This window comes from Metarhizium brunneum, chromosome 3, assembly GCF_013426205.1.
Source record: "Metarhizium brunneum chromosome 3, complete sequence".
In the NCBI taxonomy this organism is placed as follows: Eukaryota; Fungi; Ascomycota; class Sordariomycetes; order Hypocreales; family Clavicipitaceae; genus Metarhizium; species Metarhizium brunneum.
This window is the reverse complement of record NC_089424.1, coordinates 4,178,134-4,198,432: the sequence shown is the minus strand read 5'-3', so window position 1 is coordinate 4,198,432 and position 20,299 is coordinate 4,178,134. Positions and strand designations below refer to the sequence as shown.

Here is a 20,299-nt window from a genome sequence, read left to right as displayed (position 1 = left end):
TAAAACGGGTTAATAAATAATACACATAATGATGTATATTATCGTGACTTTCATCATCTTCTGCCGCGTATCAAAATTAGGCATAATAATCAAGCCAATAGTAGAGATGCAGCGCAAGTATGTCAATTGTGCTGCCCATGGGAGATGTGCCACGCAGATGGGCTGGTGGAATCTGACAGAGCAGCCAATGCAAGGCCGGCGACTTTTAAAACAGCCTTATTCCAGTCAACGGCTGGTTTACTCTCCTTGAAAACCCACCGTCTTGTTCTACCGGGCACGTCAAATTCTAATAACCGGATGACGTAGCAGGCGTATAAGTAGTACTCCAGAAGAGCTCTTGCTCAATGAAGAAATAGCCGGCTTGTTGTTTCGTAAGCAAAAGGTAAAAGCAACCGCTTTGACTTTGTACCGGCGGGATTTGGCAGACGCGACGCATAAAGAGTTTGTGACGTTGCTTATTGCCTGGGCGGCGAGGTTGCGCAAGTATCAGAGTCTCAACAATGACCACCAATGACAGTGACGCCGTGTATCTTTTCGAGCGTACTGAGCTGGAAAGACAGAGGTAAGCAAGGGCAAGACGCTGCCGACAGCAGAGCCAAAGTTGACCGCATGACCCAAAAGATTGAACCAGCAGCATGCGCTTCTTGTCCGCCTATGCCACGACCATCTTCTTCACCCCAGCATACCTCGAGCTCAAATGAAAAGAATTGCCGATGTCGGTACCGGAACTGGGTAAGGTCTGATGCCATTACCATGCCATGGCCGTCTCTACTTCCGTACATGCTTCAACAAAACGCTGATATACTGTAGAATCTGGCTGCAACAGGCATCACGATCCCTGACTACCGCCGCGACGGCGGATTCAGAAGCTCCTCCTGTGGCATGCGTCGGATTTGACATTTCCGACGCTCACTTTCCCAGTGCGCCCCGCGAGAACATGACCTTTGTCAAGCACGACATGCTGAAGCCGTTCCCCCAGGAATACCGCGGGACATTTGATCTTGTGCACCTGAGGCTGATGGTCTTGGCTCTCAAGAAGGACCAGATCGCCACGGCGGCGAAGAATGCAGCCGCGCTGTTGAGTTGGTACCAGGCGCAGAAGACGTTTCCGCACAGCAGGACGCAGACTAACCACGGCCTCAGAACCAGGCGGATATGTGCAATGGTCGGAAGTCGAGCCGGCCAAGCTCGAATTCACCCCGACCACGCCGGCCATCACGGCCGCCAGGGCCGCCATGCGCGCCAACTCGGTTGCCAAGGGACTGGCCACCACTCCGTCGGTCGACATCAGAGCCGCCCTCGAGGCCCTCTCCTTTACTGACCTCACTGTCGAGGACTACAGCAGCGCCGGCAGAGACGAGTTCACGGTTCCGGCGAGGGAGTGGACAAAGGCTGGCGCCAGGGCTGGCCTGCGCGTTGCGCTGGCGAGATCCGGGCAGGACGGGGGTCAGGAAACGGCCGACACGCTCTTGGACGACTACGTGAGGGATATCGATGCGGGCGTGGTGCCGACGCTACCACTGGCCATGGTTGTTGGGAGAAAGGGAAAAGATGGCGCCGTGTAGGATCGGGCGATGTGATGGGAGACGGTGCGCGGGTGGGCAGTTGACGTCTCTATACAAGAAAGAATGCCAATGACATTGGTGGCCTAGATAGAATTCTAGTATTCTAGATTAGACTCAGATACAGGCCGTCAGAGTCCGTCCGGGACTTGACTTGTACGAGGAGTGGAATACAATCTCCCCTCTCGATTCATTTCTCCAGCCGGGGTTGCGCGCCCAGCCTCCCCTCTCTCGACGTCATTTCATATGATGTGAAAGTCGTAGGAGCCGTTCAAGACTTGTCTGTTGAGGCGGCCAAGGGCGTGGCCCCCTCCCTCCCCTTCTTGTCATTCATCCCGATCTTGTCCCAACTAAAGCCAAAACTCAATAAAGTGGCCAGCGCAACCGCTATGGCGGGAACGTACTTTGTATCGAGACAGTTAGTACTCTACTAGACACGATCCATGAATGCGAAACGGTAGGACGACAAGTGATTCCGGGGGGACCCGGGGCGGAAGGAGACCCGAGGGCTTGGAATATACTCACAAAGACCTTGACAAGGGCGTCGTTGTAGGCCGTGAGGACCGCCGGCAGCTGCGACGGCGACACAGCCTTGTCGATCTCTGTTGCTCCCGTGGCTGAGATAAGTTTCGGGTCCACGTCAGGGGCGTATTTCCTCAGCGCGGACGGGAGGCCGTTTTGGAATATCGCGTTGCCGACGGAGATGGCAATGGAGCCGGCCAGGTATTGCGAAAGGGGTATGCTGGCGGACACGATGGCGAATTCTTCCGCCACAAGGACCTCCTGGGCCGCGATGACGGGCTGGATAGATTGCTGGCGTCAGTCCTTGGAAGCAGGCTGGTGCCTTGGAATGGGAACAAGGCGAAGCGAGGGAAGAGGCTTCTCACCATGTTGAGCGCCGTCCCACGCCCAAAACCTGCCAGGATCTGGTACCCGATCCATTTTCCCTCACTGGTGTCCTTCTCAAAAGTGACCATGAGGCCGGACCCGATGGCCGTCACCATGCTGCCCAAAATGGCCCAGGGGGGGATGTAGTGTAATTTGCGAACTGCAATGTTTCTCAGACAAGAAACGGTCAGCATTGACACTTCAATATGAATACGGCTTCAAAAGCACCACACGTTCAAGGCGTACCTAGCGCGCCGCAAAATATAGCACCGCATATCTGGCTGATGGTGGACGGCAGCATCATCAACCCACTGTCGGTAGGGCTGGCCTGCTTGACGGACTGGAACCACAGAGGCAGAAAGTAGCCCGTCATGATGGTCGTTCCGCCCTGCAGGCCGGATATCAAACACCCAATGTACACGACGCGTTTGCCATGGAGCCCCGGGGGCAGCAGGGCCTCGTCACCCCGGAACTTACACCACGCGCAGAAAAGGGCAAGAAATCCGGCGGCGCCGCACAAGAAGCCAATGACGAGGCCAGAGTTCCACGGGTGCGCCGATCCGCCCCAGCTGATGGCGACGAGGAAGAGCGTGCAGGCCGGGGCGAACAGGAGGAAGCCCACCAGGTCCAGCTTGACGGGCATCCTTCTCAGCGCCTCCCCGAGAGTCGGCTTCGACGCCGAGTCGGCGACGCGGCAGAGGGCCGTGACGGCAATCACGACGCCCGACGAGGGGAGGAATATCCAGAAACCTGCAAGAGTCGGGTCAGCCAGGGGCGGCAAGCACGGGCGGTTCGGGCGGCCGACATACACCAGCGCCAGCCGGCGTGTTGGGTGAGGGCGCCTCCGATCAGGGGGCCGATGATGCCGCCAATTGAGATCATGGAGATGCCAAAGCCCGTCGCCAGTGGCCGGATGCGCGGCGGCGTCGCTGCCGTCAGGATGACGAGGGCGCCGTTGGTCAGGCCGGACGCGCCCACGCCGGCCAGGGCGCGTCCGGCGATGACCATGTGGCTCGAGATGGACAGGGCGCAGATGAGATTGCCGAGCGCAAAGACGGCGTTGAAGAGCAGGTAAGCAGGCTGCGTTGGACGGTTCAAAGTCAGCCCCGGGAAACAAAGGCTCGCCGACGCACGCATCGGGGCCGACCTACCTTTGACGGGAAGAGCACGTACGTCTTGCCGGCCAGGGGCTGCAGCGCGCACCTGGTTTCTTAGTTAGCTGGTGCCGGGCTGCTTCAACGTGAATGTTGTGTCCAGGGGGGCCTGAGGACGCCAAAACTCCGACTTACAGGGCGAGCAGGAAGGCCGAGCCATACCAGTTGATGTCGGCGAGGCTATGGAAGTGGTCGGTGATGGAGGGGACGGCCTGGGTAGAGAAGACGGAAGCATGCCGTCAGCGAACGGAGGGTGAAGACGAGCGACAATACTGACCGTGGCGACGATGTTGATGTCGAGACCTAATAGGAGCATGGCCAGCATCAACGCCCCCAGCAGGTTGTACAGCTGCAGCCCGTGGAGGTGGCCATGGTGCTCCTCGGCGACCGTGACGGCGTGACGGCGAGGTGTTGCTGTGTCTTGGGTCGCGCGTGTCGCAGCAACAGTCTCGTTGTCGGCCGAGAGGCTCATGACGGCGAGCGGATCGGGTCGATAGATAGGGCTGGAGTAGTGTCAATATGTCGCCAAGAGGCTATAGTAGTTTCCGCAGCAAGGATAGAAGCGAATGTGGATTTGGCGTTTGGTGGCTGCCGTCGATGAATAGAAATTGCGACGAAATCACACGGCTCGACGCAGAGGCTGGTCCGGGGGCTGATGCATGCCAACATGAACTCCGGCGGGTTTTCTCTCTGTTCCCCCAGTCGAACTCGCCGGACTCCAAGCCACGTGTACGGAGTCCGGGAAAAGGATTTCAGCCAGAGTCCGGGGTGACTTGTTGGCTTATGGTTTTGTCTCGTATGTGACGTACTTGGTATCAAGGCTACATTCCAGCTACCTGAGTGCTTACTTGGGAGATTTACAAAATTACAGCCCATAACCCAAGCCGGTCAGCCACCAAATAAAGAGAATAAAAAAGTATCAAGACAAGAATAAAGAAAAAACATGCTCTCAGACGTGACAAGATCATTGTGGCTCGGGCCATATACCATATTGCTGCTTATCCCGTTATATGGACTCCTCTTGGCCGTCTTTCGTCTGTACTTCAGCCCCCTGTCCCGGTTCCCCGGACCAAGAATCGCCGCGGCAACATGGTGGTGAGCAGGCCTTGCCGTGACTCGGCTTTCGGCTTCGATGCCGTCAACTGTCAAGTACTTACACGCTGCCTCCAGGTACCAGTTCTACCACGATGTTGTCCGGCGCGGCCGCTACATATGGGTTGTCCGGGACATGCACGCGCGATACGGCCCCATTGTGCGCATCAACCCGAGCGAGCTTCACATCTGCGAGTCGCAGTTTTACAACACGCTCTACGTCTCGGGGGGCATCCATCGGAAGCGCGACAAATGGAGCTGGGACTCAGTCGGCGCCGGCGGCGTCCGCGACTCGGCCTTGTCCACCGTCGCCCACGATCTTCACCGCGTGAGGAGGTCGGCCATTGCCCAGTTCTTCTCGGCCCAGAACGTCGACAAGCTGCAGCCCGTCATCCAGTCCAAGGCGGACCTGCTGGTGCGTCGGCTGGCCGAGCGTCGTGGCCGGCGCACCGTCGTCACCAATCTCAACCATGCCTTCTCTGCACTGACCAACGGTAAGGATTGCCGATTTGGCCTTCGCCGAGACCACCATCCATGGCTAACGCGCCGCGCAGATGTCATCATGGAGTACTGCTTTGCTCGCTCCTACGACCGACTGGCAGCTCCAGACTTTGACCCCAGCTACAAGCACGCGAGCCACAGAGGCGTGCGGCTCGCGCAGATTGCAAAGCACATCCGCCTGTTGGGCTGGCTCGTCACGGCGATGCTGGCGCTGCCCGAGTCCATCCTCGTCCGATGCGGCCCGGCGTTTGAAATGTTCCTCACCGAGCGCAAGGTACGCCTTCCCTTCTCCCCCTCCGCGCGCCTCCTGCAACTAACCCGTGCGCCGTCGTCGACAGCGTCTCCATCGCCAGATCGAGGAGCTGACGCTCGAGTCCAAGGCCGTAGGCCAAGACGCCTCCCACCTGACCGTGTTCCGCGAGTTGCTGGGCAGCAAGCTCCCGCCCGAGGAGAAGACGCCGGCCAGACTCTCGGCCGAGGCGCAGGTCCTCGTCAGCGCCGGCAGCGAAACAACCGCCAAGGCACTGACGGTGGCGTGCTTCAAGCTGCTCACCCACCCGGCCGTGCTGGCCAGGCTGAGAGACGAGCTGGAAACGGCGCTGCCCTCCTTCGGCCTCGAGCCCGGCCTCCGCCTCGACCAGGTCCAGCGGCTGCCGTATCTGACCGGCGTCGTCAAGGAGTCCCTGCGCCTGTCGTACGGCGTGGTCGGCCGCCTGCAGCGCATCTGGCCCGACGAGGAAATCGTGTTTCGCGAATGGATCATCCCCCGGGGCACACCTGTCAGCATGACCTCGTACGACGTGCACCATGACGAGGCCGTCTTCCCAGACTCGTTTGCGTTCCGTCCGGAGCGGTGGGCCGACGATCCCGGGCTGGACAGGTATCTGGTGTCGTTTGGAAAGGGCTCCAGGCACTGCGTCGGCATGAACCTCGCCATGGCAGAGCTGTACCTGACGCTGGCCAAGGTATTTCGGCTGTTTGGGTCAGGCCGTGTCCGGCGGCCAGGGGACATAGGCCAGCTGGTCTTGTTCGAAACCGACGAGAGCGACATCAGGATGACGGGGGAGGTCCTGGTGCCGTTTGTGAAGCCCGACTCGCGGGGCGTCAGAGTCGTCGTCGAGTCCTGACGCGGCGGCCGATGCAGGCCTCCGGGACGTGCAGGCACATGTATAACCGTGTTCGGCGGGCACATTGTCCAGCACTAGAGTATCTTGCGCAAGGTGATGAATGGCATGACTATTACGTATCTACATAGTTGTCTCTACTCTGTTCTCAAGTAAACGGCAAGGCACCGAGCCATCTTCCCCTGATGGACCGTCTCAGATCCTGAAGGTTCCTGATGAGCCCCAACTCGTGCCCGCGGACATCAGAGAGCATCGCTCTGAGAAACGTTTCCGTTGCCCTGCCCGTAGAGCACCCGTGTGCTTCGTCAACCTGGTATCCTGCTCTGCCCGAGGGCCTGGACGACCCGGCGCCCCAGGAGCCGGCATGGCCTCGGCGGAATGCCGTCTCCGATTCCCAATTGAGGTCGCCCGTGGCCTTGACGGCGCAGTGACTGACTGCCGTTTGAAGACGATCCACCATGTCTAGCACCATGTGCAGGATCACGCCAATGTTGGCATCCGGAGACGTCCCCAGGTTGAAGTTGCCGAGGGCAAAAATGGGAATACCAGGTGCGTTGACGGTGGAGTTTGGAGACCCGGTCTGGTGACTATGGCGCAGGAATTGCGCAAGAGACTCGTACATGTCCAGCAGCCGGAGATAGCAGCTCAAAATCAGCAGCACGGTAGAGTTGTCTGCTAATCGCCACGTGTTTGGGATCGATTCGGAGCGGCAGTCTCTGTCGGCCCCCGAAGAGCATCTACAGGCACCGGAACCCTGGCTGCACGTGTTGCCATCACTCTGATTCATCGTGTGGATGACGTGCATGAGGCTCTCCGTCGCTGAGAACATCTTCTCTATGTTGCCGGCGCAGGACTGTCGATGGCTGGGAGCTGCTTTACTCACAGTTTGTCTCGTGTTGACAGTGCAAATCGATTCGGACAACGAGTACAAATCTCGCTGAATAATAAGGAGATCATCTATGCACGTACGTGTGTGAAAGGCAGAAGAGGGAGATGTTGGTTGTGTGTCGCCCGCCTCCCCGTCCCCGTCTGCGGCATCAAGTCGTCTATCCGGGGCCAAGTCCTTCCACTGGCTGTCGAGCTCTGGCGATATGGTCCATTCAGGCATCGACAAGAATCCCACCAAGTGGCCATCCGACGGCGGGGGTGTATTAGTTCCGAGAATAGACTGCCATTGCATATCTTCTTCATCCTGGCCCCCAGAAGAGGCTAAAGGCAAACAAGTCAAAGGTCAGTATATGCCATTCCAGAATACATAGAGCAGTTTTGAATCAATGTTCAGTAACGTACAAAGTCCTTGTCCAATGCTCAAATTTAAATAACCCGCGTGTAGGTCTGGCTCGGCAGCAGACAAAGAGATGGGTCGATGACTCGGCATTTTATGCCGCTCTGAGCCGCTGGTGTCCTTGTCGCGTGTATCTGATTCGATATTGCCTAGCGTCGTCCCATACAAGGTGGGCAGTGAATGAAGTTGCGATTGTGGCGAAGGCGGCAAGATGATTTCTCTGTCCTCGATGCCCTTTTCTGGCTCCATCTCTACCGTGGCAAAGTCGGCATTTTCTTGACTGAGACTGTGATCAGGTGATGATGAGCTCTGTGGCTCCTCGGGTGTTCCCTCGGTGCTGTAGCTTGAATGCCGGAGCATGCTCTCGATTTCTCTCGATTCACGGCTCCTATACGATTTCCCTCTGGGCCTGCCTACCGGCAGAGGCGGACTGTATGTGCAGCTAGATCCATGCTTTTGGCATCTTGAACACGCTGAAGAGTTGCGGAGCTTGATGCATCGAGATTTGAGATTGTGGCACCTATCACAGGCATCTTTCATGCCTATATTTGCGTTTGGCATAGTGCTGCTGCTATCCATAGACAGTAATGGCAGTTGTGTTGGTTCAGTGCTGGGCCATTGGAATGGGATATTGTTCAAGTCCCCTTCGTCCACAGAAATACTTGATTCAAGGAAAGAAACACAACGCGTCCTCGTGAATAAGTGAGCCTGTGTAACATTGTAAGGGGCCATCCCGTCCGTTGATCACTTCTCCATTAGGGGTTGAGTATTACGTTAACCAACTAGTAAGATACAAGTTCCCAAGCCACTTATATCTCCACTTAGGTCATGAATATACCGACACGGCAGAAGTGGAGTAACCCTGGTAGACTTTGGTTTGTGTCGCCCTATGACAACATCTGGAGTTAGAATCCGGCACAGCCCCTATTTCGCTGGCGTCGGCGTTTGAGGATAGGAAACGTGCCCGCTGAACCTCCAGCGGACGTTAGATTTGTGTCGCCGTTTCGAACCCAGATCGAAGACGTGGCCCACGGCCTAGAACGAATGCCAATTAGAGCCCCGGATTACAGTCATCAAAACCGGGACACACGGCAACAGCGGAGCGGATGACCACCGGCGGCGGTGGCTAGCCCCCTTCTGGCCGGGATGGATGTCAGACTGAGGTTTTGCATTCAACCACGGTATGGATAGCAGGTGTTACTATCCCTGCTTAGGCGTGCATGGCAGGAAATGACTGACTGCCGCATCGCCGGAGAACAGTTGCGTATTGCGTCAACAGCATTAGCTTTATGTAAAACGCCCTGGGAGCTGTGCTCCATGATTTGTCAACTCACTTGCCTGGCGCAATTATTCGTTTTTTATTCATATTCGTCGACGGTTCTCTCAGATCGTGATGTATTTCGCCACTGGTAAGCCTCAGAATGGCCCGCAGCTGTTGAATACCGTCGGTCCTCCTGGAATCAAACATCAGGTATCAAGAACATGCCGAGGTTGCGGAGCTATAGATGATATTATATGACTAAGACGTCAGATTCCAAAAGTCAGTTTTCCCGCCAGGCGGGATGATTTGTAATTACAAGAAGGTTTGCAGATATTATGCGGCGATAAGGTTCGAGGTGTCAGCCAAAGGGCAATTAGGTGCTTGACAAGCTATCCTAGAAGACAAAATGTGTCCTTAACGCATGGTGCCTTCCCAAGCATGCGCTGATAGTACATGTATCAACGCGGGAGTAAGGGTAGGTAGTGTGAGGGACGAGTAATGGCCTGGTGCAATCAGTACTCAATGCTTATTCACTGCATATTCCTGCTACCTCGGACGATGCGTGTCAGAGCGACAACCTCAGTCTGCCGTCCGTATTAGACAGAGTGGATCTTAGTGAGCTACATAGCTATAAAGTGGCTGTATAGTAATTCCATATAGTAGCACGGGTATACTAGTTGACCCACACTTAATCCGGCGACTTTATTACGACAAGTGCGCAACCCTCCTTGACCGGGATTTATAAACGGCGCGTGGGCTCTGGGAGTACACAGCCCTGTCAAGCAAATACTTGACTCGGTAATAGCATCCACTCACAAGTGGGCTTTATAGATGAAAAATGCCTCACTGTCAAACACATACGACCACAGCCACTAGCAGAGCTCACGATCCCGTCCGATCTCGTACGATAACCTAGTGAGCGCTGGATTAGTAGTTGGGTCGGTGACGACCAGCGAATACCTAGTGTTGTATGTTTTTTTCTCTCTTTTTGCTTCCCGATCCGCTGTCATTCATTCCCCTGAGGCGCCATCGTAGCACAATGCCAAACACCTCCCACCAAAGCGCAATATCTCGCCTCTTCACGGCACAGAACAAATCATTATGTCTGTGATTTTCTCCTCGCGCGAAACCTGGCGTTCCTGATTCAAGTAGTTGTGTGCGAGCTCGCGACTTCGCTTTTCGCTCTAGCCCTCGGTTACGTGATCTTGATGATATGGAGTTGGCTTGTGTTACACGGATGTCACGTTGCCATAAAGGCGCGGGCCGGACCTTGAACATGACGATAGTTACACAAGGGCGCGAGACCTAACGGGGGCCTCAGGCACCCAGGACAGCCCTTGACCGCCTCTTGATATAAATACGGGTCATCTGCCCTCCTAGGCCTTGAGAAAACCAAGGACCTTCGATATCAAAGCGAATTATTAGCTGAATATCGAACATTGTTCCAAGCCCAATATCACTTGCCCTTGTCACAGCTTGAGAAACTAGACAGCAAGAATTCATCTCCAGATAGCCAAACAGAGACAGCTAGTACTTACCAAGTAGATATGCCGAGTCGAACATATAGAGACCAGGTGTAGTTTACGGTAAAGTACTTGGCTACTTGTAGAAGCACAACGTATGAGCTGGTCAAGTCCGCTGCCTGATTTACATTTTATTCGCCTAGCCGTCATCCAAATGCCAATCATTTTCCATGGGATAGAGGCAAGAGTTGGGCGTATTGACATGCACAACCATCGCGTAATTGCCGTTGCCAGGGCTTCGCTTATCCTGGAGAGAGGGCATGGCACATGCAGCAATTGACGACTAATGGCTTCTAAGGCGGCTGTCTGTAACTTTTGCCTATAACGTCACGAATCATATTAGCTACAGCAACTGTAGGTACCTTGTTTCACAATGATGTGTTATCAACTAACCTAGCAACAGGTATTCAATCATCGCAACCGCCATCATTATGATGCGCTAAAAATAGATCAATGGATAGGCAACTACGTACTAGGGCAATTTTAGTAAATAGTCTGGTCGCTTAATATGTTATAGGAACCCAGCCGTCTATTACTACCAGATAGAAATACAAGAGACTCTCATACTAAACCAAGTGTCCCAACAATCGCGCCAAGTCCTTGCAGCTTCAGGAATAAGACTTAAAGCTCTGTGCTAGGTGAGATGCTGCGCAGACTTTGAGTTTTGTACCTGAATCGAGCAGCATCCCGAAGTCCAGATGGAAACGTAACCCCTACCTCGGCCGGGCCAGCACTTTCCGGTTCTGTACTTGTGAACAGCGATATTGCCGGGAATAGTTGTCCGGTTATATGGTCCAAGGCCTCCCCTGTAAAATATCAAAATATTAGCGTCAACTAGTTTGCGTTTATAATGACAGTTTCTAAACTCGACTTGGTGATGCAGGATAAAGCTAGACTTACCGGCTTTTTTTCCATCTAGAGTAAACCAAAGCCGCTTCCGAGTTGGGTCGTACACTACACCCACGGTCTGACCAAGACCATATTTCTGGCCGGCACCTTCGGGATGGTTTTTACTTAGGAAGACGCCGTCGTCGCTGCGGTAGCCCCAGCTAGACCCCCAGCCCACCATCGTGTTCATTGGGCAGCTTTCCGCAGCTAGGCCGATGGCAATTATGCTATGGCAACGTGTGAGAGATGAATTGATATGAAATAGATGTATATCATGCAGGATCGAGTACAGGCAAAGCAGGCTTGATAAAGAAGAGGGGGTCAACGCGTCATACTTTCCTAGGCCACACTCAAGGACGTCAACCTTAAAATAGAAGATACCCTTGTCAATTGGAACACAATAGTCGGCTCGGACGGTGCCCAAGATTCTCTCGTCGAGTGGTGACGGATAGTCTTCTGTAGCTATCAATCTGTTAGTCTCGCTACAAACCATGTTGATTTAGTCGCACGATACCTTTCACCTGAGCACACATTCCACCTTCCGAGACAGTAATAGCGTCGCTCCTATCATAGGGGGATAGTCTGGTCGGTTCCCGCTTCGTGATGCCCTCGGTACATCCTAATTGTTGCAGCCGCTCAATCTCTGCACCTGGCAATTCGTAGCTTCTCGCAAGGTCCAGGCTCGTCCAGCCACACCGATCCGGGACGTTGAGGTTAATGCCTTGGTTCCCGGTCTCGGCAAAGACGCCATCAAAGAGTTCAATGCCCTGGTCCAACTTGAATAAGGCCGGCATAGCTGCAGATATGTGCGCGGCTCTGCGGTCCTCGGGCAAGGCGGTCGACACCGTATCTAGTAACTGTGACCGTCCGCAGAGGAATGCGAGATATAGCAAACCTCGGCCGCATTTGTCATTGATGTCTGCATTAGCACCAGCCTCTAGCAACCGTTGGATAATTTTGTCCGAGCCAACCCTGACGGCAAGATGCAGGGCCGAGGATCCCAGGTAGTCAACTATATCAAGATTAGCTCCCGAACGTAAAAGCAAATCGATGATGCTCTCCTGTTTATAGATGTTGGCAATCATAATCGGAGTCCGACCCTCGTAATCTTGTGCATCGATTTTCGCGTCTTGTCCGAGGAGAAGATCAACGAGACCAAGTCGTTGTGACTTGGCATCTTCTGAACCACCACACACGACATGCAGCGGTGTACCAAAAGGACGGCTCATGCCGTTGGGATCGGCTTTATATTTCATGAGAAGCTTGACCAGCTTCTCATTCCCCTTCCACAAGGCAGTGTGGAGTGGCAAGCCATAATCGCCGCCGCCGGCGTTTGGATTGGCGCCAGCAGTGAGCAGAATAGTACAAACTTCAACGTCACCTTTTTCGGCGGCCACGATGAGGGGGGTTCTTCTTGTGCCAGTCAGTACAGCCTCCAGGTCGGTTTTGGGCATCGACTTCAGCACGGGACCGGTAGTGACCGACGAGCTGTTGACGGCGCCAGGGTTTACCCTGGAACCCCCCAAGCCTTCAAACTCGACGCCCGCCCCTTCGTAGGCTGTATCTGTGGTGGCATCATCATCCTGCTCGCCTTGGAGACCAACAAGGGCGCCAACGACCTCTTTGTGCCCTTCCATAATTGCCTCATGCAGTGGAGTGCGTCCGATACTACGCTGGTTAGGGTTGGCTCCGGCTGCAAGAAGTAGTCGAGCAGCTTTCGCGTGGCCATGGAATGCAGCTGTGTAAAGCGGCGACTTGTTACATCTGTCACTGGCGTCCGGATCACTACCTCGGTCGAGAAGGAGTCCAATCGTGTCGAGATCGTCCCCCTGGCACCGAACAGCTATGTGGAGTGGTGTTTCCCGGTCACTATTAACGGCACAGGCTGACCATCCGTTATCGAGAAGATAACGAACCAGATCGACCTTCCCATGTCCCTTGGGAGCCTTGATGGCCAGCCTTAATGTCCGAAAAAGCCGACGTGACCCTGGTGGCTCCCATTCCAGCAACAGCTTGAACGCTTCGAGATGGCTGGACTCCGCGGCAATATCGAGAGGGCTGCTCCCGGAGTCCTTTTGACGGACGATGTCTTGATTGGCCCTCCGAAGTATCGCACGAAGGCAGGATTCGCGGCCCCAACGAGCCGCGTGATGGATTGATCTCTCATCATCGGCCCATGGAGGACTGACTCCTTTCCTAGTAAGATGCCGAATAAGACGCCGAACAATATTCACCTTATTTCTGAATATAGCCCAGACTAACAATTTATCGTATTCATTATCTGGAGATGCTGATGGGCTGTTACGGATGGGGGCCTTGAGGACCTCCAGGCGGCTGTTCTCAACCGCCTGCCCGAGGTGGAAATATTCGACGTCAATTGCTGTTGCGAGCAGCGCCACAAGCCCGACATGTCCGTTGATTATGGCCGTACACAGAGCCCTCTCCAGATCTTTTGTATCCGTATTGTTCTCCTTTCTGCCTTCCAATGTGGCCGTGTTGTGCCTCTGGTGCAGTTGCTCTACCAGGTAGCGAACAACGGACAGATGGCCATTCTCAGCAGCGAGAAAGATTAGTGAGGGCAAGGAACTTCCTGTACGTAAAGTGATGGCCTGGGTGCCAAAGAGCTCCTGCAAAATCGGGAGTTGACCGTGTTGCGCCGCCACGTGGATCGGACTCCTGGAAGCCTTATAGAGTTGCTGAACCAAAGCCTCAGGCGATTCGCCTAGGACAAGCGCAAATGCGTCTACGACTCCAGCTGCACAAGTCAGTTGTAGAGGATACATCCCTTCCAAGTTTGCGGTGTTTATGGCTGACTTGAAATCGTCAGGCCTGGCGCTTCGGAGGGCTTGGAGAGTATTGCCATCCCCGAGTCGTGATGCTAGATGTACCGCCGTGTTGCCGGATTCATCGACAGACCTCAGGTTGCACCCTCTTGCTAGTAATATCTCTGTCACTGACGTGTGGCCATTTGCGGTTGATAACAGCAATGGATTTGTGCCCCCCGGTTGTGATGTGAAACGGTCAATATCCGACACATCTGTGGTTTCTAAAATATATTCAAGGATCTCGACATCCCCATGTTCTGCAGCTGCACAGGCAGCGAGCGCCAAACGGCCTGGCCGAGAACCCGGCCGAAGTTCACGGACAACGTTGAGATTACCATGGCTCGCTGCAATCTCAATCGCTCGTTCTATTTTTTCCGGTGCCTTGTGCTTGTCAACTTGAACGAGATTGCGTATGACCCTGGCAAGTCCAATCTGCGCTGCCAAGAAAAGGGGGTCGCTGACGATATCTTCTCTCCGTCCGGTTGATGGACTATAAGTCTTCTCATAAGCGGCCGAGACAAAGGTTTCGTTGCTGTGATCCGCGCAGAGGCAGATGTAACGCAACACCTTGTCATCAAGAACATCAATAGTCGGCATATGAAGATTGTAATGATCTACCCAATAAATTTGCGCGTACTCACGCAAGGCCAGAGCGGTACAGATAGAGTCTGGGTGCAAGGCATCACCTTCCCGGCACAGCGAGATTTCACGCGCTTGCGTCAAGCAGAGCGATAGATACGAGATGCATCGGTCGGCTATATATCCGTGGAAACCGGGTATAAGGGTGTCGACGCATGTTTCAAGATGACTGCGAAAAGTTTGACTTGGTATCGTAATATGGCCATCGACAATTTTGACACCGAGACTCAAGGAATCGCCGAGATCCCCCATGAGATCCCAAGAGACGTTCTCGGCAACTTCGCTGAATGTCAGATTTCCTGCAGCTCCAACATCGTCCTCGGCATCAGTTCCCAGCGCCAGAGCTACCGCGAGTTCCGAGATGGTGAGTGGGCGCACAGCATAGAAGATCCAGTTGATAGCCAGCTTGGCTCGTCGTTTCTGTGCCAGTTGTAGCCCGCGGACAGTTGCGCTATATGCTGTTGTAGGGGGCGTAGACAAGAATTGCTTCAAGGCAAGTTTTGTAGAAGGGATATGGCGTTGCTCAAGGAGTTCCAGGTTTAACATGACATCATGCTCAATGCTATCTTGTCCACCACAGAGTTTCTCAACAATAAGTTGTTGAGATTCCTTCCAAACAGGCCTCGCACGTGCAATGCTTGAGACTCTCTCTGCTACTATATCACGGATGACTCGTCTCCATCCATCGTCTTCGAGTGAAATTGCGTGGAAAGCGATGTTGGATGTCCCATTACATGGAGTAGAGCTTGTCATGACGAGTTTCAGCGGCACCGATATTGACCTAGAGGCTGCAAGGCTACTGAGCTTCGCAGCAATTTGTTCACCGCACTCGTCTACTGAGTCCACCACGAAGAATATTCGGGTGTGTTGTAGGATTATGAGAAGATGGTGAAACAAATCCCAGAGCCGCTGAGGCGAGACCATTGGTCCCCTGGAGTATGCCTCCGCCACATATCGAGCACGGATGAAGAGTTCCGGCTTTAGGATTAGAAGCTGCCGAACCGCTGAAGAAACTAGGCATTGTTCTGAGTTCCGACGTGCGTCCCAGCGGTGGAAACTAAAGCTCAAGAACAGCGTGTTTGAGCCTGGGTACATGCGACGCAAGGAGTGCATGAGATGGGATGCGACGTATTTGTGACTAGAACCTGGATACCATCGCACAGCAAGCACACTTGAGCCTGGATCTTTTAACCAGGCCTTGAAAGACAAATGGCTTTCCAAGTAGGCTCCAGGGCCTGGGGGTGACGGGACGAGACTGATGTTACAAATGTCTGCATCCGGACGAGCAAGAGCCCTCTGAAGCGTGTGGTACCCGGGGTCAAGCCCTGGTTTCAAGCGTCCAGTCAGTACTGCTACTTCATTCCAAGTGAGGTGACTCACGGATCGAGGCTTCTGTTAGTGAAGTCCTAATATCGCAAAGAATGTCTTCTTCTATCGGCTCTCTCCCTTGGGAATCACAGGGCCCATCACCAGGCAACTGTGAACATAGGTCAGTCGGCAAGGGCACATTTTATGGATCCCTACGAGAGCAAGGGAAAAGAAGCGCCGGTTGTACACTTACGTATGCATGCCCAGCGGCCACCCCGTAAAGTTTCTGGTTGAGTGCCCCAGAGATGGTGGAGAATTGAACTTCGAGATTTGCAAAGGCTGTCGACCATTGCTCCAGTTGTGAGGAAATTCCCAGTATGGTACCGAACTGTCTCCATTGCTTCGGGTCATAGTATGGCGGCGGCTTGATGAGATGCTTTTGACTGAACATTAGCAATCGCAGCGTGCAAGGCGTGGAGAGTATTTTCCAGTAAAAAATTCACCAGTGCAACGGTTTGAAACAGTATCCAGTGATTGTGAACATCTTTCAATACGAGCAAAAGAACCTGTTGGCCATGGATTAAATCATGTTGTTGAAAGTACAAGACCAAAGAACCAAGGTAGCCATACATGCTTTACCAGAGGGACTCCAATATCCTGAGCAACAAAGATGATGCGTTTTTGCGAAACACTTTTACTTGTCGGCTTACAATCTGACGCTCCGTTGTTATTGAAGCGCTGCAACTCCTGGATAACTTTCAGAGCTTCTCGAAGGAAATATTCGTCCGCGGTGCCATGGGCTTTGTCGCCGGCCCAGTTGAAGCTCAAGAAGTCTGCTTCTGGGAATTCTCCTGCAATCCAGGCCGTCTCAGACGCTTCTTGGCTGTTCCAGGCCCAGGGCGTGGTGCTATAGCCAACGCCAACGCCGTTCGCTAGCACGATCCTGGAGATTTTGGTTAGATAAGCATCAGAGAGATTGGCGTCGAAGGTGGTGATTCTCACAAAGCCATATTAACACGGAAACTCAGTTGGGGTATTCGACCACGATGATTCTATTCAGCTTCCGTCATACGATCAGGCCACAGACAAAGGCTGGTGTGACAACAACAGTCATGCAGAGTATTACACGACCACTTTGGCAGCCTTGGGCTTTCAACCTCGACCAAGTTCTTGTATAAAGAAAGCTTTATGAGACCAAGCGCTTTTGATACCTCAAAGCAGATGTTAGGCTGAAAATGAACATCGTCCCGCCCCCTTATATTACACAGTTGGCACACAACAAAGGGCGTTGGGCCAACAAAGTTACACAACAACAAGGCAACGGCCACGAGGCCCGAAGTCGGTCATAAGCGAGGGCTGCCTCAGGCACACAGTCCTCACCGACTTCCTGTATTTATTATAGGGCACCGGACCTTCCGTCCCTCAAGGCCTCGTGCCAAACCAAGGACCTTTGATAACCCAAAGTCGATTATTATTACCGTGCCAAATTTTAGTACGTTACCGCGCGAGCAAAGTCGGGTTATTGGCGTTTTTTGGGATCAAGTAATGCCAAGTTTAAAGAAACCTGCTCATTTATTCGACGAGAGCGTAGAGGTGGCGAAAATTTGTTTGTGCAACGCGAGTTGGCGGACGGGCCGGGCAACCAGGGCCGATGAATTGGATTTACGGCATGCATACGGTTTGACACGACGGCCGGTCTACGTGGATTGCTCGGCGCGCTCACCCATTTTGCTTGGTGCGCTTAATACCCCACCACGCCCTGATTTTAGTCTAGTAATCCCACTACTAGACCTTATAATATATTTTTAGTATAAATATATAAAAATAAATACTCTTAATTAAATATAAAAGTAATTATATAATTATATAAATTTCTTAATAATACCGCCTTAAATAGGCTTTAAATTACTTAAAAACGTAATTTTTAGTGTTTTTATTTAATATATATACTTTTAGGCTAGATTTTTTAGTTATTTTAGTTATTTAAGCGCTTTAATTACCTATTTAGTTATATTTATTAGCTATAATAATAATAATAATATTATAAGAATAAATTTCTTAATTTAAAGAAAGCTTTATCTTTTAATTAATTCTTTTTACTTATTAGTTATATTATAATTTAAATATTATAATAATAATAGTAATTATTACTTATAATATTAATTTTTTACAGCTATATTAAGCTTAGCTTATATATAGTCTCTTTAAATACTTAGTATAAAAGGCCTTTTAGATATTTAACTTAACTATTAGTAGTTATTTTAGTATATAAATTAGTATTAAGTGTTTTTTTTATTTATTACTTACTTTTACTAGTAATTTAAGATAGTTATTAAATTATAAATTTAAAAATATAGGTTATTAAAGCCTTTAAGGTTAAAGTTAGCTATAATTTCTATAATAATTAATAAGAAATTTAATAAGAAACTTACCAAAGGTTTTTAAAGCTACTAGTAAAGAGTAATTTCATGCTTTTATAGTAGTATAAGCTTAGGGGCTATCTTCTTTTTTAAAATATAATAAGCATAAAAGAGACTTATTACAACCTAGTTGTATACAGGAAGCAAGCTATAGGTTAGGCCGGCTATATAAGCTATAAGGCAGTATAAGTAAGGCAAATAATAAATTAATAGTTAAGATAACTATTATATTTAAATTATAAGAGGAACTATAATTTATATAAGTAGAATTATAATTATAATAATAATTTAAAGGGAAATATTATAATAAAAAAAGTAATTTATTATAATATATAAAAACCCTTAATTTTATTTTATAAATAAATCTTAACTTTTTAGCTTTTAATATTAATTATTATATTAAATAAGCTTTACTTATAACTTTTTAACTTTAATTATTTAGTTATAATTTATAACTTATTATTAATATAATATTTAATTACTTAAATTAATTATTTTAATAGTTTTATTAATATAAATTATAATTAATTTATTTTTTAGGAATTTTAGCTATTATATATTAAAAGCTTTTATTTAAATTATTATTATATTACTTTAAATAATACCTAATAATTATTAATATAATATTATATAAAATTATTATTATATTTATATTAAATAAAACCTAAGAAAAACTAATAATTATTTTTACTTATAAAATACTTATTAAAATTATATACTTTTAAGAATAAATTTAATAAATAAAAAAAAAATAATAAAAATAAGCTATAATTATTATTATAATTAAAAAAAACTTAAAAAAAATTTTTAAACTTAAAGTATTAAAATTATATAATAAATTTTTAAATATATTTTAAGAATTTTTTATTTAATTTAAAGCTTATTATTAATAATTTTTAATTAAAATAAAAAAATTTTTTATTAAAATATTATATATAAAAAAATATATAATAAAAATAATATTTATATAATTTAAATTTATTATAAAAAATTATCTTAATAAAAAAAAAATAATTATAAAAAAAAAACTAATATTATTTTTAAAAATTATAATAAATTTAAAAAAACTATTAAAAAAGCTTTTAAAATAATTAATAAAATTAAAGCTATTAAGTATTATATTAATAAGCTTAAATAAAAGGAATTAATATTTAATTATATTATTTACTTTAAATAATTTATATTTTAGCTTAATTAAAAAAATAAACTTTTTATATTAACTTTTTATAAAAAACTTAAAAAAAAAGTTAAAAATAAACTTTATAAAAAAGATAAATTAAATAACTTATTAAATTATATTATTATAATAATATAAATTAATAATAAATAATATTAATAATATATATAAAAAAAATAAAGTAAAAAAACCTAAAATTTTATTAAAAAAAAAGTTATTAAGTTAATTAATATAAAAAGTATAATAAATTTATTACTTATAATTATACTTTTAACTTTAAATAAATAAAGCTTAATATTATTAAAAAAAATAATAAAAAAAAAATATTATAATTATAAAAAACTAAAATATTTTATTAATAAATATAAAAAAACTAAAAAAAAATAAAAGCTAATATTAAAAAAAAATAAAAAATAATTTAATTTTATTAATTAATAAAAAATTAAAGTTATTAAATTAAAAGTAAAATATAAAAATCTTACTTAAACCTTTTATTATAATAATAATTATTATATTTATATAAATAATAAATAAAAAAAAAAGATTTTTAAAAAAACTAAAAAAATTAAAAAAAAAATTATAAACTTTATAAAAAATAAATTATAAATAATTAAATAATTAATATAAAAAAACCTAAATAAATAATTAATAA

At 48.6% G+C, this 20,299-nt stretch overlaps 5 protein-coding genes and 1 non-coding gene across 6 annotated transcripts; 2 read left to right on the top strand and 4 right to left on the bottom strand.

Moving 5' to 3' along the window:
* Positions 1-500: 500 nt before the first annotated feature.
* Positions 501-1,565, top strand: sirN (N-methyltransferase sirN; the record flags this gene model as incomplete). The annotated part of the gene is made up of 4 exons (XM_066130797.1): positions 501-562; positions 622-732; positions 811-1,082; positions 1,144-1,565. 4 exons carry the CDS (start codon positions 501-503, stop codon positions 1,563-1,565), a joined length of 867 nt encoding a protein of 288 aa, XP_065986867.1.
* A 268-nt stretch (positions 1,566-1,833) lies between these two features.
* Positions 1,834-4,076, bottom strand: mlcE_1 (Efflux pump mlcE; the record flags this gene model as incomplete). Its single annotated transcript, XM_066130796.1, has 8 exons — positions 1,834-1,965; positions 2,088-2,363; positions 2,450-2,610; positions 2,697-3,200; positions 3,260-3,530; positions 3,602-3,653; positions 3,740-3,816; positions 3,882-4,076. 8 exons carry the CDS (start codon positions 4,074-4,076, stop codon positions 1,834-1,836), a joined length of 1,668 nt encoding a protein of 555 aa, XP_065986728.1.
* Positions 4,077-4,547: 471 nt separating this feature from the next.
* On the top strand, positions 4,548-6,324 carry sdnE_1 (Cytochrome P450 monooxygenase sdnE; the record flags this gene model as incomplete). Its single annotated transcript, XM_066130795.1, has 4 exons — positions 4,548-4,699; positions 4,775-5,190; positions 5,251-5,471; positions 5,536-6,324. The coding sequence occupies 4 exons, from the start codon at positions 4,548-4,550 to the stop codon at positions 6,322-6,324; spliced, it is 1,578 nt and encodes a 525-aa protein (XP_065986928.1).
* A 145-nt stretch (positions 6,325-6,469) lies between these two features.
* On the bottom strand, positions 6,470-7,966 carry G6M90_00g065160 (uncharacterized protein; the record flags this gene model as incomplete). Its single annotated transcript, XM_014684772.1, has 2 exons — positions 6,470-7,530; positions 7,612-7,966. 2 exons carry the CDS (start codon positions 7,964-7,966, stop codon positions 6,470-6,472), a joined length of 1,416 nt encoding a protein of 471 aa, XP_014540258.1.
* A 1,760-nt stretch (positions 7,967-9,726) lies between these two features.
* On the bottom strand, positions 9,727-9,842 carry G6M90_rRNA00000014. Its single transcript, XR_010715685.1, has one exon. It is a non-coding gene; the product is annotated as a 5S ribosomal RNA (ribosomal RNA).
* Positions 9,843-11,011: 1,169 nt separating this feature from the next.
* Positions 11,012-17,060, bottom strand: Ank3_1 (Ankyrin-3; the record flags this gene model as incomplete). Its single annotated transcript, XM_066130794.1, has 9 exons — positions 11,012-11,196; positions 11,291-11,505; positions 11,614-11,740; positions 11,793-16,067; positions 16,123-16,219; positions 16,304-16,486; positions 16,554-16,616; positions 16,681-16,993; positions 17,053-17,060. 9 exons carry the CDS (start codon positions 17,058-17,060, stop codon positions 11,012-11,014), a joined length of 5,466 nt encoding a protein of 1,821 aa, XP_065986628.1.
* Between the last annotated feature and the right edge of the window lie 3,239 nt (positions 17,061-20,299).